Consider the following 12,452-nt stretch of genomic DNA (forward strand, 5'->3'; position numbering starts at 1 on the left):
GGCAGCCCTCCCGTTCCTCGCTCTCAGTCCTCTACTCTCTGGTAGGTGAACACTTTACTTCTTTTAATGACTTAGACTTTTACATTCAAGCATGTTTATTAAATATTGTAGCTGTGCATTACTGTAGTGTAAGTACAGCAGCAGCAGGTGATGCTTTATCAGTTTTAATAACGCTTTGGACGGAAGTATGAGCAGGCCTCAGCCACGTGCGCAGCTTTTCTCTAGTGCTGCTACTTCCTGTTTATGTTAACTCTGGTTTTCCGTCCTGTGGTTGAATGATGAGGTTAATGTTGGTAGGGACATCTGAGTTAAAATGAAGAAGCGCCAACAGCTCTGACCATAGAGGACGGTGTCAGCCTCAGGCCTGGACAGAAGGAACACACCCTGGACTTATAATGGCCTCTAACATGTGCTCTGTTTACAGGCTGGTGCTGAGGATGTCTGCTATCACTCTACAGGAGGAATGGTGAGGAATATAGTCTAATGGGTTTAGAATTATCTTTAAATTAGTATTTTATCAACAATAAAGCTTATTTACAGTGTTAGATCAGCAGCAATTATATCAAATACTGCATTGCAGCCACTTTTGCTAGGCTGTAATGCAGTAAACTGATATTTGTGACTCATTAATCATGGAAGTCAAATCACACGTTTTGCAGGCTTTATGCTTGTACTTTTTCCCACTGTAAAGCAAAGAGTTAAACAAAGTTAACATAACTTTTTCAAATTCTGGACTAAGAGTCTACAATAAAGATTGACGGTTGCTTAAATTAAAATTGTTAGCGATCATACCAAAAACTAACAACTTTATATATCAGTAAAATTTCTCTAAATATGATGCAAAAGAACAGAAAATCACTACTTTTATGTGGTTACAATTGCTTTTCCTACATCAACATAAAATTACTAGACGGTACAGGTGATTGTCTTTACTCACGGTTGCTTTATTGTTATATGCAACTAAACATAGCAGGTTAATCTGCCTTAACCAATACAAGTGTTTTAATAAATGATAAACCTGACCCATGGTTATTACTCTTAGTAATTAAGTCACTGTTAAGTAGATTTATTGTACAACCACAACACTTGTGTCCTTGGTCATCAACATTACTGTTAAAAGTAGGGATGTCCTGATACAACTTTTTAATTTCTGATGAGATACAGATATTGCAGCCTTGCAACAGTAGATATGAGAAACTGATTAATGTATTAAGCAATTGGTTACATACAATTTAACCTTCAATATAATAGCTACAGTATTCTAAAATTAAATGCATATAGGAGATTTTAGATGCAATATTTTCTGACTTGATCAATATCAGGACACCCCTAGTTACAAGTCTATAAATAAAGGGTTTAGCTACAGAACTATTTACATTTGTTCAGTGTATAGAATTTTAAAGTTTCTTCTATTTGTAGGCTAGTGTCTCCTCAAACATCATCTTCTGATGGCCAGGATTCAATAACCTGGTAAGTTCCTTTTGTTTTTTTGACATCTTTTGAAAACTGGAAGTTAATGATGATTTAAAATATAAGAGTAGTGGACAGAAGTCATTTCTGAGTAAATCTACCACTGAGACTTGTATTTTGTAACATTTCACTCCTTTATTTAGTGTACATAGTGTTAATTAGTGCTCTTTTACAGATGGTGGGATGATCCAGAAGCATGAAGGACAATGTCCAGGTATGAATTGGTGATATTAATGTTTTTAGAGCCACAGAGATGCTTCTTTGAGGTTGCCTGGGTTCTCATATATACTAGTTTACATTATGCACTATATTCATATTGGGGATCTAACGATTAATCGTAAGGCAGTTAAAAATGGATTCATGGATATCACTGTTCACCTAGATACTGTGAAAATTGAATCGCAGTACTTTTTTTAATCTATCCAGAAGTGTTGGCAGCGGGCGGAATCTGCTACTACTTTCTTTCTGGTCGCCTTCTATTCTTAAACATATTCACAAATGATTCCTTACCCCTTTAGCACCAAAATAATCTGTAACATTACATGAATATCTGTAAGTCACGTTTTTCTATTAGCTCTCTGCTAGCAGAGCATCTCTTAACTACAACACATCTGCATGCCAACTGACCACTGGGTTACAGCGCCCTCTGCTGGTCCAAACAAATATCTGACTTATGCAGTTTTGCATTGTTTACTTTAGAACCATAATTTAAATTAATAGGCTTCTTCTTCATTTGTAGTATTCCCTTGTTTCATTCAAGATTTATTTTTAGTTAAATTGCATTGTTTTAAATGTTTATCAAAACATTATTTTGACAATGAAAAATAAAAGGAAAACTGTACAGTTTCTAGTAGTTTTGAACCCAAAAAAGGGTCGTCTGTCTACAGTCCCGTTTTGTAAAATTAATTGTGAGAGAATTGTATCAGAATTGAATGAAATGTTACATCCCATATATATATATCTGCAGTTCAATGTAGGACTTTGTTAAATCCCTTTTGGATTAGTTTATGGTCTGTTACTGTTTAACCTCAAAGAAGCATCAATCTGTTCAGCCGTTATCCCTTTGCTGCAGTGATGACATTTTATTTGCTACTCTCGACTTACTGTATGACGATATAAACAACCACCTTTTGTGTGTCTGAGGCAGCTGCATTGACTGCATTTAATTTGTTTCAAAAAATATTTTTGGCATTCATAAATTTTCTTCTTCCCACCTGCAGGTGACTTAGTGTTACTGGCTCTGATGACATCCTGAAAAGGTAACTTTAAGTCCAGTATTCTCTTATCCTTTAAAACTGTTATGATGACTTGTTTAAAACAATGGGAATCTCTCTGAAAAACATGAAAGACAAACTGTTTTCTGACGCAGTTCAAGTCATAGGAAAGTGTTTGGTATGTCAAATTTAAAATGCTAATGAAGCCCTTTGTCTTACAGATGCTCTTCACCATTGACCCATCATGATCTTGTGTTAGTTCAAGGTAAGTTCTCGTAACATGACTTAAAGCTTAAATTCTGATGCGGTGATGAGTGCATAGTTCAGCTGACTACTGTGACGAAGAAAAGTGTCTTTCGCTCCTAACTGATGCATCTACCTTCATTAGCTCAGATGATGTAATGACTTCCCTGGTTTTAATTTTAGTTTCCTTTACAGGACAGATCCCTTCAAACCAATGAAGGTAAGCATATAACTAAATTAAAGAACCAATTTTTTTTTTAGGCATGATACAGTGATGATTTCATAGTTCAACAGATTAAACAATGACGAATAATCTTTCGCTCCTATCTGACGTATCTTATATAAAGATTAAAGCGTGATTAAATATGTAAAACCCTTTATTGATTTTAAGTCTCTCTTTAACAGGTCTGGATGTCATGCTGAACAGCACTTCCTGGTTCAAATGGTAAGCATTTCTTTTTTGGTGCATTAATGAGTTCCTTCAGATATGATGATTATGAATCAGGTCACTGATCCCATTGAAGAAATTTGTCGTGAAATCTGATCTGAAGTTATGCAATATTGGATTATTAACCATAAGTTTGTCATAATTCACCTGATATTTGTTTACAGAATGGACAACACCATCACCTCTCTCAATGAACACACTGACTCCTTCTTAAAGGTTTGTGTATTTTACATGCACTACACTGCTTTATTCTGACCAGTGTGATGACCAAACATAAAGTTGACTAAACCATGGAGTCTTTATTAGCTCTAACTGACCTGGTTGTGCAACAACTTTATAAAGCCTAATTTTAAATGACTTTGATCCAATTTTTTTTTCTTTCTAGGTTGCAGTTACATGGGCATGCATATGAAAGGTAAAGGCATTTAGAAAATGGTAAACACGTGTTAATAGTTTGATATGATGTTGGGTTCTGTGATGTTTGAAACAAATGTCTGACCTGAATTAATAAAGTTGAAAAATGTGTTCCTGAGCAACCCATGACTTTGTGTTTAAATGAGCCCCAACACTGATGCATAATAAAGTTTGGGGTTTTTTTTTTTTTTTCTTCTTAGGAAGAATGTCCTACACCCTCTGCTGGTAAGCTTTGTTTCTGTGATGTAGAACACATTAACCACTGCCTGTGATGAAAAGATTCTGCCAAATGACCTCTGATTATAACCCATACCGTTCCATTCTTTCTGAGGTGTAGTGGTTTAAAAACTGGTTTTATTTATATTTATTAACCAGTTAAATTTAATAGTTGTCCTTCCTTTACAGCACCGTTGAATGAATCTCACTCACTGAAGGACGACATGAGAAGATTATCTTGAAATGTCCATTTGTATTAATGTCCTGATGTTTCTGTATACAAACGCTGCATGTACGTATTTGCTTATATACTGCAATTATCTTATAATAAAATTCTGAACTCTCAGTTGTCTGACAATACTATTTTGCTTGGTTTATCAAACTGGTATCCCAATGATTTAGTATATATCATTTATGGTTTAAGATTTTTGTGTACACCGTTCAGAGCTACATTCCTGTTAATCAACTGTCCTTTGCCAGTTACTGACTAATTACATATTGCCACATGTGACCTACAGCACTTAAAATGCGTGGGGGGGGCAAGGGTGTGGCACCATCTGATTTTTGGAAGAAGTTCTTGAATCTTGATAAAATATTGAGCAAGGTATGTATTAGCGCATGGATTTGGACTTTTTAACTACAGCAGTTGAAACTTTGCATCTATTAGATCAAAGAGCAAAAAACTGATTTATGGGAAAAACAAAGTTGACCTGGGCTAAAAGTACCATTTTCATATCCTTTTTTTTTGTTTTTGAATTGGTCTAATTTAATGTTCAACTACTGTGGTATGTTCTATTTGCCACTGGGTTGTACACGAGTTATTTTCCTTTTATTTTTTTAAAAGGAGAAATAAGCAATTCTATATATTAACGTTATACTTTAAGCTAAATGGCACATTCACAAGTGTCGTTATACAAAACCGAAACCACTGCTTTCTATTTTTGAAAATTAAGTCAATGTTACAAACCAAACACTTGACTAATATGAAAACCATCAACACTTATGATTTGTGTTCTCTTCAATGTTTTTAATATTTTACTTTGAAGCGTTACCTCTGTTTTCTCCTGGCGGCTGTGATTGTACTGGTTTATGTTTGACTAAAGTTTAAAAAAAAAAAATATTTCAAAATAGTATTTCAGAACTAGGCTCCGCCCACCACCGAGATGGGCGGAGCCTGACAAACCCGTCCTTCTCGGTAGCAAAAACGAGCGCTCCTTTTTGCCACCTCCCAAACCTAGCATCCGCTCTGGGAGCAGCCATGCAGGAGAGGTCCTGATAGAGACCGAGAGGACCCGGGTTCATGGCTGGTGCGAGGCTCCGGTGATCTCCGTCCCTGATGTTCGCTCCCTGGCTGCTGCTGCTGCTCTGCTCTCTGTCGGCCGAGGCTCACTTCTTCCAGTTGGACAGCCTCGGTAATGTGTCCACCTACTACTTCAACTACATCTACTGCAACATCTGGGAGGGCGACTGCCAGCCCCACCAGGACGATGACACACAGCAGGGTAAGGATCGCTCCACATCCGGTATGTGATGTAGACCTGCTGTGGTCCTGAGGCAGCCAGAGGCCTGAACCACGCTGCCCCCATCAGCCGCGTGTGTGTGTGTGTGTGTGTGTGTGTGTACAGTTCCCAGCAGAGACCTGTGGGCAGGATTTTCTCAGGACTACATCAGCCTGCTGCACCAGTGGTACTGTAACCTGGGCCAGTGCTGTGAGTCTGGAGACTGCAGGATAACCAACAACATTACAGGTATCAGTCCTCCATCCATCCATCCATCATCCTCACTCCATCTCTATCTGCTCAGGGTCTATGGCCACAATCACACCTGGTTTCAAGTAAAATACAGCCAAAGCCTCCTTCTTCTTCTTTATTGGGGTTTTATGGCAGTTCACAAACTAAAAAGGTGCATTACCACCATCTACTGAGGGGATCAGAGTTTAAGAGGACCATAACTTGCAAAAGGAGTTAAATAATAATAAAATAAATAATTATTCTCCTCCCCCCCCACTCCACTAGCTTTTCTGTCATTCTCCAACATATTTTTCACCTCCTCCTATGACAGCTCCCTCATGTTCAAAATACAATCATCTTTCCACTATCAGTTTACTCTCTCTCTGATCCTGAGCTGCTCGCTTTGCGTCTGTGACACTTTTTTCCATTTCCTATTTCTCTTCGTCTCCCTTCTGAACTCTTTTAACTCTTTTTTTCAGTTAAAAGACTGACTCTTTATTTGTTAATTTTCCACTCTTTCTCTATGTCCCCCCTTCTTGTAGTGCCATTGTGTACCCCTAGGGGTACACTTACCCCCATTTGAGCAACACTGCCCTAAATAAGCAACACTACAGAATTCCACAGTCAACATTACAAAGCAAATTTGTTTATTTTATCACTTATTTGGCTCTGCCAAAACAAATAGGTTCACAGCTGGAAGGGAGACGAGGCCGGTGCCAACATTTCCTCACTGAAAGTTGAGTAATATTTGATTATAACGCCTGTACAGCAGAGTGATAATGTCTGTAAAACGTCCCAGTGCTGCTGTTGCTCTATATCAGCACTCATTGAATGTCTTTTGTCCAATCAAATGACTTGGTCGGAACTAACTGTTCAAATGGGTTATTAAATATCTGGTACTTGGTTGTACAAATCTAGCCCTAGATCCCTACTTTCTTAGTGTGTCCCAAAGTGCGTTCTACTTTCCATATATCCTTAGTTTAAAACAATTCGTATACAAGTCCAACACAGTAAATACGTTTTTACTCACATTTGGAAGAAAACACAAACAAGCTTAAAAACTGAGACTAATAACTGATATGGCAAAATTAATATATCATAGTCATTTATATATCTTATTCATAATTTGTGTGCCTACTTATAATAATTTTTAAGAGAGGGTTAGATGGCAAACTCACATTCTTTCACCTCCACACACACACACAAGATAAGACAGCAGATGGTCCTCCAATCTCAAAGGCCACCGGCAAACGGACACACACACTATCACGTCTCCCACGTCTCTTAGGGTGGGGTTTTCTCTATCTGTAAAAGTTTTAGTTCAGAAAACTTTCCAGTTAGTTGCTTGCCTTCTTCCCACGGGAAGGACTGCTTTTTGTTCTCCTTTATGTAGTTTAGAATTAATCTTTTTTTTTTATTAATTCATCACGTTCTTGTCTGGACCTAATCATTCAACACAGAGCATTTACAACTGGTTTCAAATGAGGACAACTGTAAATTTGCCGTGACAACCATGTCAGCTGTCAGAACACGGCCCACACTAGAGAGGCTGATCTCAGAGGTATCGTTCCTACCTTTCAATCAGGGAGCGCTGGCTTAATCATTTTGGTATGATTTATTGTTTATTTGATCATGTGTAGATCAAAATTAGGTTGGAAAAATCAAATATATAGATATTACTTGATTGATGTAGCACATGCGCTAGTGTACAACACTTAAAAGATGAAACACATGAGCTACAAAGCAAGAATACAGTGTGTACTGCATTTTTCCTGCTTCTCTGCAGGTTTGGCCTTTGACCTTCAAACCAAGCTCCATGGACAGCACCTGGCCCAGTCTGTGGTTCTCAAGGCCATACAGGGTTTCATCAACAACCCTGAGTCCAACAAACCTCTGACGCTCTCCTTCCACGGATGGTCCGGCACCGGCAAAAACTTTGTGGCGCGAATGATCGCTGACCACCTTTACAGGGACGGGGTGAAGAGCGAGTGTGTGCGTCTGTTCATTGCACCGTTCCACTTCCCGCACGCCAGACTGGTGGACACATACAAGGTGACACACACAAACTGTGCTGGGTCACAGTCAGTTATTATCGTATCTATTCAGGTTTGGATTTCTGGAGCCGATGAGTCGGTAATAGATGATTAATATGATACTTTCTCACTGATGTCCGTCTCTCCTCCTTGTGTTCAGGGGCAGCTGCGGGAGGCGATCCGGGACATGGTTCTGCGCTGCCCTCAGACTCTGTTCATCTTCGATGAGGCTGAGAAGCTCCATCCTGGTCTCATTGATGCTATCAAGCCCTACATGGATCACTATGACAACGTAGACGGAGTCAGCTACCGTAGATCTATCTTCCTCTTCCTCAGGTTTGGGAATTATTTTGGTCACATTCTCTTTATCATTGCAAAAGGTTAATTCAACTTGATTTAAAATAAGCAAGGAACTGCAATGTGCTTCGTGTATGAAATGCACAATAAATAAATACATATATTTGTATTGAATATGTAATATTCAGCAATGCTTAGCTCTTCAGTGTTTTATTAGTTGGTGTGAAAAATGTAGCTTTCAAGCACCTAATGGCTGTTTATCATGTTATTTTCTAAATGTTGCATTAGGGCTGGGCGATATATCGAGATTCAAGATATATCGAGTTTTCTATTTTGGTGATATAGAAAATTACAATATCACCTATTTGCTATGTTATTATTATTATTATTATTATTATTATTATTATTATTATTATTATTATTATTATTATTATTATCATTATTTTGTAATAAAATACTCATTTTATGAGGCACTGCTTTTTCTCTGAACAGCATTAAAAGCATAGTTAGGTGGATTTCTGCGTTCTAACCCAGACTTTTTTCTGAACAATCCACACTACAGAACTCACTCACACGTGCTGTCCCTTAGAGGAGATTGCCTATATTGATATATTTATTTTATAGCTTATTTTCTTTTAAAGGTCTTGTTTTACGAGTCGCTCCTTTCACTACTTCTCAGAACAGCGTGAAAAGCACAGTTAGATGGATTTCTGAGTACTACAGAACTCACTCACACATGCTGTCTTTTAAAGAAGAAAAAGCCAAAAGTGGCACATATTGTGCAGCTGCTTATTACTAAATGTGCCTGTGTGGCATTTTGCATCACTAAATTTAACCCTGATGTGAGAAACAATATCGACATGTGAGTTTTGGTCATTATCGTCCAGCTCTATGTTGCATTATTGTGTGACTGCTCTGACATCATGCTCCTGCTCTGGCTGTTGGTCGTGCAGTAATATTGGTGGAGCAACCATTACTGACGTGGCTCTGGACTTTTGGCACTCCGGTCAGAATCGAGAGGACATCGGTATGGAAGACCTTGAGCATCGACTCAGAACAGAGACCATGGAGTCACAAGGTAAACATCATAGATCAATAAAACAAACATAATTTCCAATGAAAAGAAAGGAAAAATGTTGAAATTGGCGCTGGAAAGTTTGTCCTCCTTATCTGGTGTAAAAAAACAAATACAATTTCCACATCATTGCTGATGGCAGCTGACATATAATCATCATCACTTCTGATTCTCCTCGACCTATCAGCGGCTTTCGACACCGTAGAGAATACTTTCCTCCTCGACCGCCTCCGCGATACTGTTGGTTTGTCAGGCAGAGCCCTGGAGTGGTTTAGATCTTACCCCTCCGACAGGACCGAATGTGTTTCTCTGGGAGCCTGCAAGTCAAGATCACTCCCTGTTACGTGCGGTGTTCCTCAGGGATCAGTCCTGGGCCCTATCCTTTTTTTACAACATATATGCTTACACTCGGACGTGGCATCAGCAGACACAACTTGTCATTTCATTGTTATACTGATGACACACAGCTGTACATCCGAACTGCCCCCCCAACTCCTCCACGGCCCTTTCATGTGTTGCTGCTTGTCTTGAGGAGATAAAGGCATGGATGAGCAAGAACTTCCTCCAGCTCAACAGTTGTAAAACTGAGGCACTACTTGTTGGCACCCCTCACCAGATCACCAACTCCTCCATATCCCAGCTGTCCGTCGATGGCCAGGTCATTGTTCTCTCCTCCTCTATAACCAACCTTGGCGTCAGGTTTGACCAACAACGCACCTTCGACGACCACATAAGAAACCGCTCTAAGACCTCGTTCTACCACTAACAAAAGATCTCCGAGATCCGTTCACTCCTCACCCTCTTTGACGCTGAAAAACTTGTCCATGCCTTTGTTTCCTCAAGACTGGATTACTGTAATGGACTTTTTACTGGGATCACCTCCAAAAACATTCAAAGATTACAGTACATTCAGAACAGTGCCGCAAGAATCCTAATGCAAGTACGCAAGTATGAGCATATTACTCCCATTCTATACTCCCTCCACTGGCTCCCAGTCCCCTTCCGTATTCAATACAAAACTCTCTTTTTCACCCATAAATGTATCAGCGGCCATGGTCCATCATACCTACAAGAACTCATCCCTCTCCAAAGCTCCACCCGCACCCTGAGATCATCCAGCGGCCGGCTCCTCCAGATCCCCTCCACTGAGCTCCGAACCATAGGGGATAGAGTCTTTTGTTCAGTTGCACCCCGGCTCTGGAATAGCCTCCCTGTGGAGGTCAGAAGAGTGCCGAGTCTGGACTCATTTAAAGCTGAACTAAAGACATATTTATTTATTCAGGAAAGCTTTGTGTTAAATCTGGTGTAGTTTTATTGTGTTTTTAAATGTAGTACTTTGAGATTCCTTGGAATGGAATGAATTAAGTTTATTATTATTATTATTATTATTATTATTACTATTATTATTATTATTATCCCACAATGCAATGCGTTAAGATTTCAACAAATGTGTTCACGGTGTAGATGAAAAACAACTAAACAACTTGCGTCAATTTCAACCTTTTTTCTTTTGTTTTTGGAGTAAATGATGTTGGATTCATTGATGAACGAGGCATACACTAACATTTTATGAGGGCACAATTTTAACAGTGTTTGTTTTAACACTTGCACATGTAAATGAAGAGGTTTTGTTTCCCTGCCTCAGGTGGATTTGCTCAGAGTGAACTGATGTCTGGTCACCTGATTGACTTCTTTGTGCCCTTCCTGCCTCTGGAATACCGTCATGTCAAGCTCTGTGCACGCGACGCCTACGCAGCGCGAGGCCTGGAGTCGGACGAAGCCACTCTGGACGAAGTGGCCAAGGCGATGCTGTACTTTCCCAAAGAGGAGCGACTGTTCTCAGCCCAGGGATGCAAGTCTGTACCGCAGAGAATCAACTTCTTTCTGCCCTGAAAAGCAGAGAGCAACGAAACGGATGAATCACCTGCACGCAGACACGACGAGTTTGCGCTCTGGTTGGTGGATGATGATGCATAGTACAGATGCATCTGACCCCGTACCTCCAGCAGTGAGATCCATCCTGCAGAGGTCAGCGTGAGGACTGGGCCTCCTCTCAGTGACCAGACTGTAACCTGTGCAGAGGAGGCTTCTTTACAGGGAATTATTCTTTATCCATTTTCTGTTTTTGCACTATTTCTTTTAATTGAGTTGTCAATCCTTTTTGTGGTACTGTTACTGTGCTTTTATTGACAAAAATAATTGATGCAGGCTATTTACTGTATGTCTTATTTGAACATTGTACTGTATGTAGGCTTAAGTTACAGTTTTTTTTAATTTTTATTGAGTGATGTGGAGAAAAAGAAATGTAGTGTTACCTGAAGTTTTAAGTTTGATATTGTGCATCAATGTTTATATGTTGAATAATTGCCGAAGGGTTATTATTTTATCAGCATTGTTATCACTTAGCGACATTTTCATTTACGCTGCAAAAAGCTGCGTGTCTGATCACAGTCAGAATATGGAAAGAAAAGATGTGAACACGGTTTAATGAATAAACACTCAACTCAAATACAGTTTTATTTGTTTTTCAGCTCTGTCTGAACTGTCCGCAACTAGTCAACACTCGAAAGCAGCTGCTTCTCCACCTGCGTGCCATATGACTGTTGGCAGCCAACAGAGAACACATGAGGTTTCTCCTTTTTGTGACTGAGCTCTCAAAGGGAAATGCCTAACGGGAATGTTTAACGGAAGATTTGCTTGGATGTTTAGAATAAATCCGCTCTCTAAGATGCATATTATAAATCCAGTGAGCAGTTAATCTGAGCACAGGTGTGTGATGTCTGTTATTTACTGTCAACTTATATTTTTTTTTACGACAGCCTACATTTTAGAGGCTGGATTAGATTAAAGAAAATGTGTTAATCCCCAATGGGGAAACTCATTTTCCACCAAGTTGCACGGTTTTACACATACAGTCCACAACATGACATTAAAAGTACATACAAATATTATTTTTTAAATGCCACTGACATGATTTAGAGCTTCCACAGAACAGACTTAGTGTTGAATTTCATTTCTTAAAATAATTGTGAAAAGGATTTCAACAGTACATTTAGGTAAAAAAAAAAGAAATAGATTTTGAATTAAACAAACAAAATACTTACATTTTATTATTCTTTTTATATCTCTTGAGGTCTTTTAAATCTAATAATTTTACGAGTGAAGAGACATGACTGGTAAGTTTATTCAGGCAAAAAAGAATAAGTGGTTTTGGTGCATGTAAATGGTTTGATTCTATTTACACAGGTTTTCATCACATAGTAAACCAAAGGGAAAATAAACTTATTTTATCACCTCAAATCATCAAAAACA

The 12,452-nt window shown here is 38.8% G+C and overlaps 1 protein-coding gene, 1 long non-coding RNA gene and 7 other non-coding genes across 9 annotated transcripts; all 9 read left to right on the forward strand.

Annotated features, from left to right (window-relative positions):
* Window positions 1-6: 6 nt before the first annotated feature.
* LOC114462190 (uncharacterized) lies at window positions 7-4,351 on the forward strand. The gene is made up of 12 exons (XR_003673920.1): window positions 7-41; window positions 425-466; window positions 1,420-1,470; window positions 1,646-1,684; window positions 2,691-2,729; window positions 2,906-2,949; window positions 3,123-3,147; window positions 3,333-3,372; window positions 3,540-3,591; window positions 3,761-3,790; window positions 3,990-4,014; window positions 4,195-4,351. It is a non-coding gene; the product is annotated as an uncharacterized LOC114462190 (long non-coding RNA).
* Window positions 265-346, forward strand: LOC114462714 (small nucleolar RNA SNORD74). The gene has a single exon (XR_003674019.1). It is a non-coding gene; the product is annotated as a small nucleolar RNA SNORD74 (small nucleolar RNA).
* LOC114462719 (small nucleolar RNA SNORD75) lies at window positions 1,512-1,581 on the forward strand. Its single transcript, XR_003674024.1, has one exon. It is a non-coding gene; the product is annotated as a small nucleolar RNA SNORD75 (small nucleolar RNA).
* Window positions 2,764-2,841, forward strand: LOC114462709 (small nucleolar RNA SNORD79). Its single transcript, XR_003674015.1, has one exon. It is a non-coding gene; the product is annotated as a small nucleolar RNA SNORD79 (small nucleolar RNA).
* On the forward strand, window positions 2,984-3,062 carry LOC114462715 (small nucleolar RNA snR60/Z15/Z230/Z193/J17). The gene has a single exon (XR_003674020.1). It is a non-coding gene; the product is annotated as a small nucleolar RNA snR60/Z15/Z230/Z193/J17 (small nucleolar RNA).
* Window positions 3,191-3,266, forward strand: LOC114462716 (small nucleolar RNA snR60/Z15/Z230/Z193/J17). Its single transcript, XR_003674021.1, has one exon. It is a non-coding gene; the product is annotated as a small nucleolar RNA snR60/Z15/Z230/Z193/J17 (small nucleolar RNA).
* LOC114462718 (small nucleolar RNA SNORD78) lies at window positions 3,830-3,911 on the forward strand. Its single transcript, XR_003674023.1, has one exon. It is a non-coding gene; the product is annotated as a small nucleolar RNA SNORD78 (small nucleolar RNA).
* Window positions 4,053-4,123, forward strand: LOC114462713 (small nucleolar RNA SNORD47). Its single transcript, XR_003674018.1, has one exon. It is a non-coding gene; the product is annotated as a small nucleolar RNA SNORD47 (small nucleolar RNA).
* An 839-nt stretch (window positions 4,352-5,190) lies between the features above and the next one.
* Window positions 5,191-11,875, forward strand: tor3a (torsin family 3, member A). The gene is made up of 6 exons (XM_028444465.1): window positions 5,191-5,507; window positions 5,631-5,753; window positions 7,522-7,787; window positions 7,929-8,104; window positions 9,019-9,143; window positions 10,786-11,875. Exons 1-6 carry the CDS (start codon window positions 5,342-5,344, stop codon window positions 11,031-11,033), a joined length of 1,104 nt encoding a protein of 367 aa, XP_028300266.1. The 5' UTR covers window positions 5,191-5,341; the 3' UTR covers window positions 11,034-11,875.
* The last annotated feature ends 577 nt before the right edge of the window (window positions 11,876-12,452 follow it).

Source organism: Gouania willdenowi, chromosome 4 (genome assembly GCF_900634775.1).
Source record: "Gouania willdenowi chromosome 4, fGouWil2.1, whole genome shotgun sequence".
NCBI classification, from domain to species: domain Eukaryota; kingdom Metazoa; phylum Chordata; class Actinopteri; order Blenniiformes; family Gobiesocidae; genus Gouania; species Gouania willdenowi.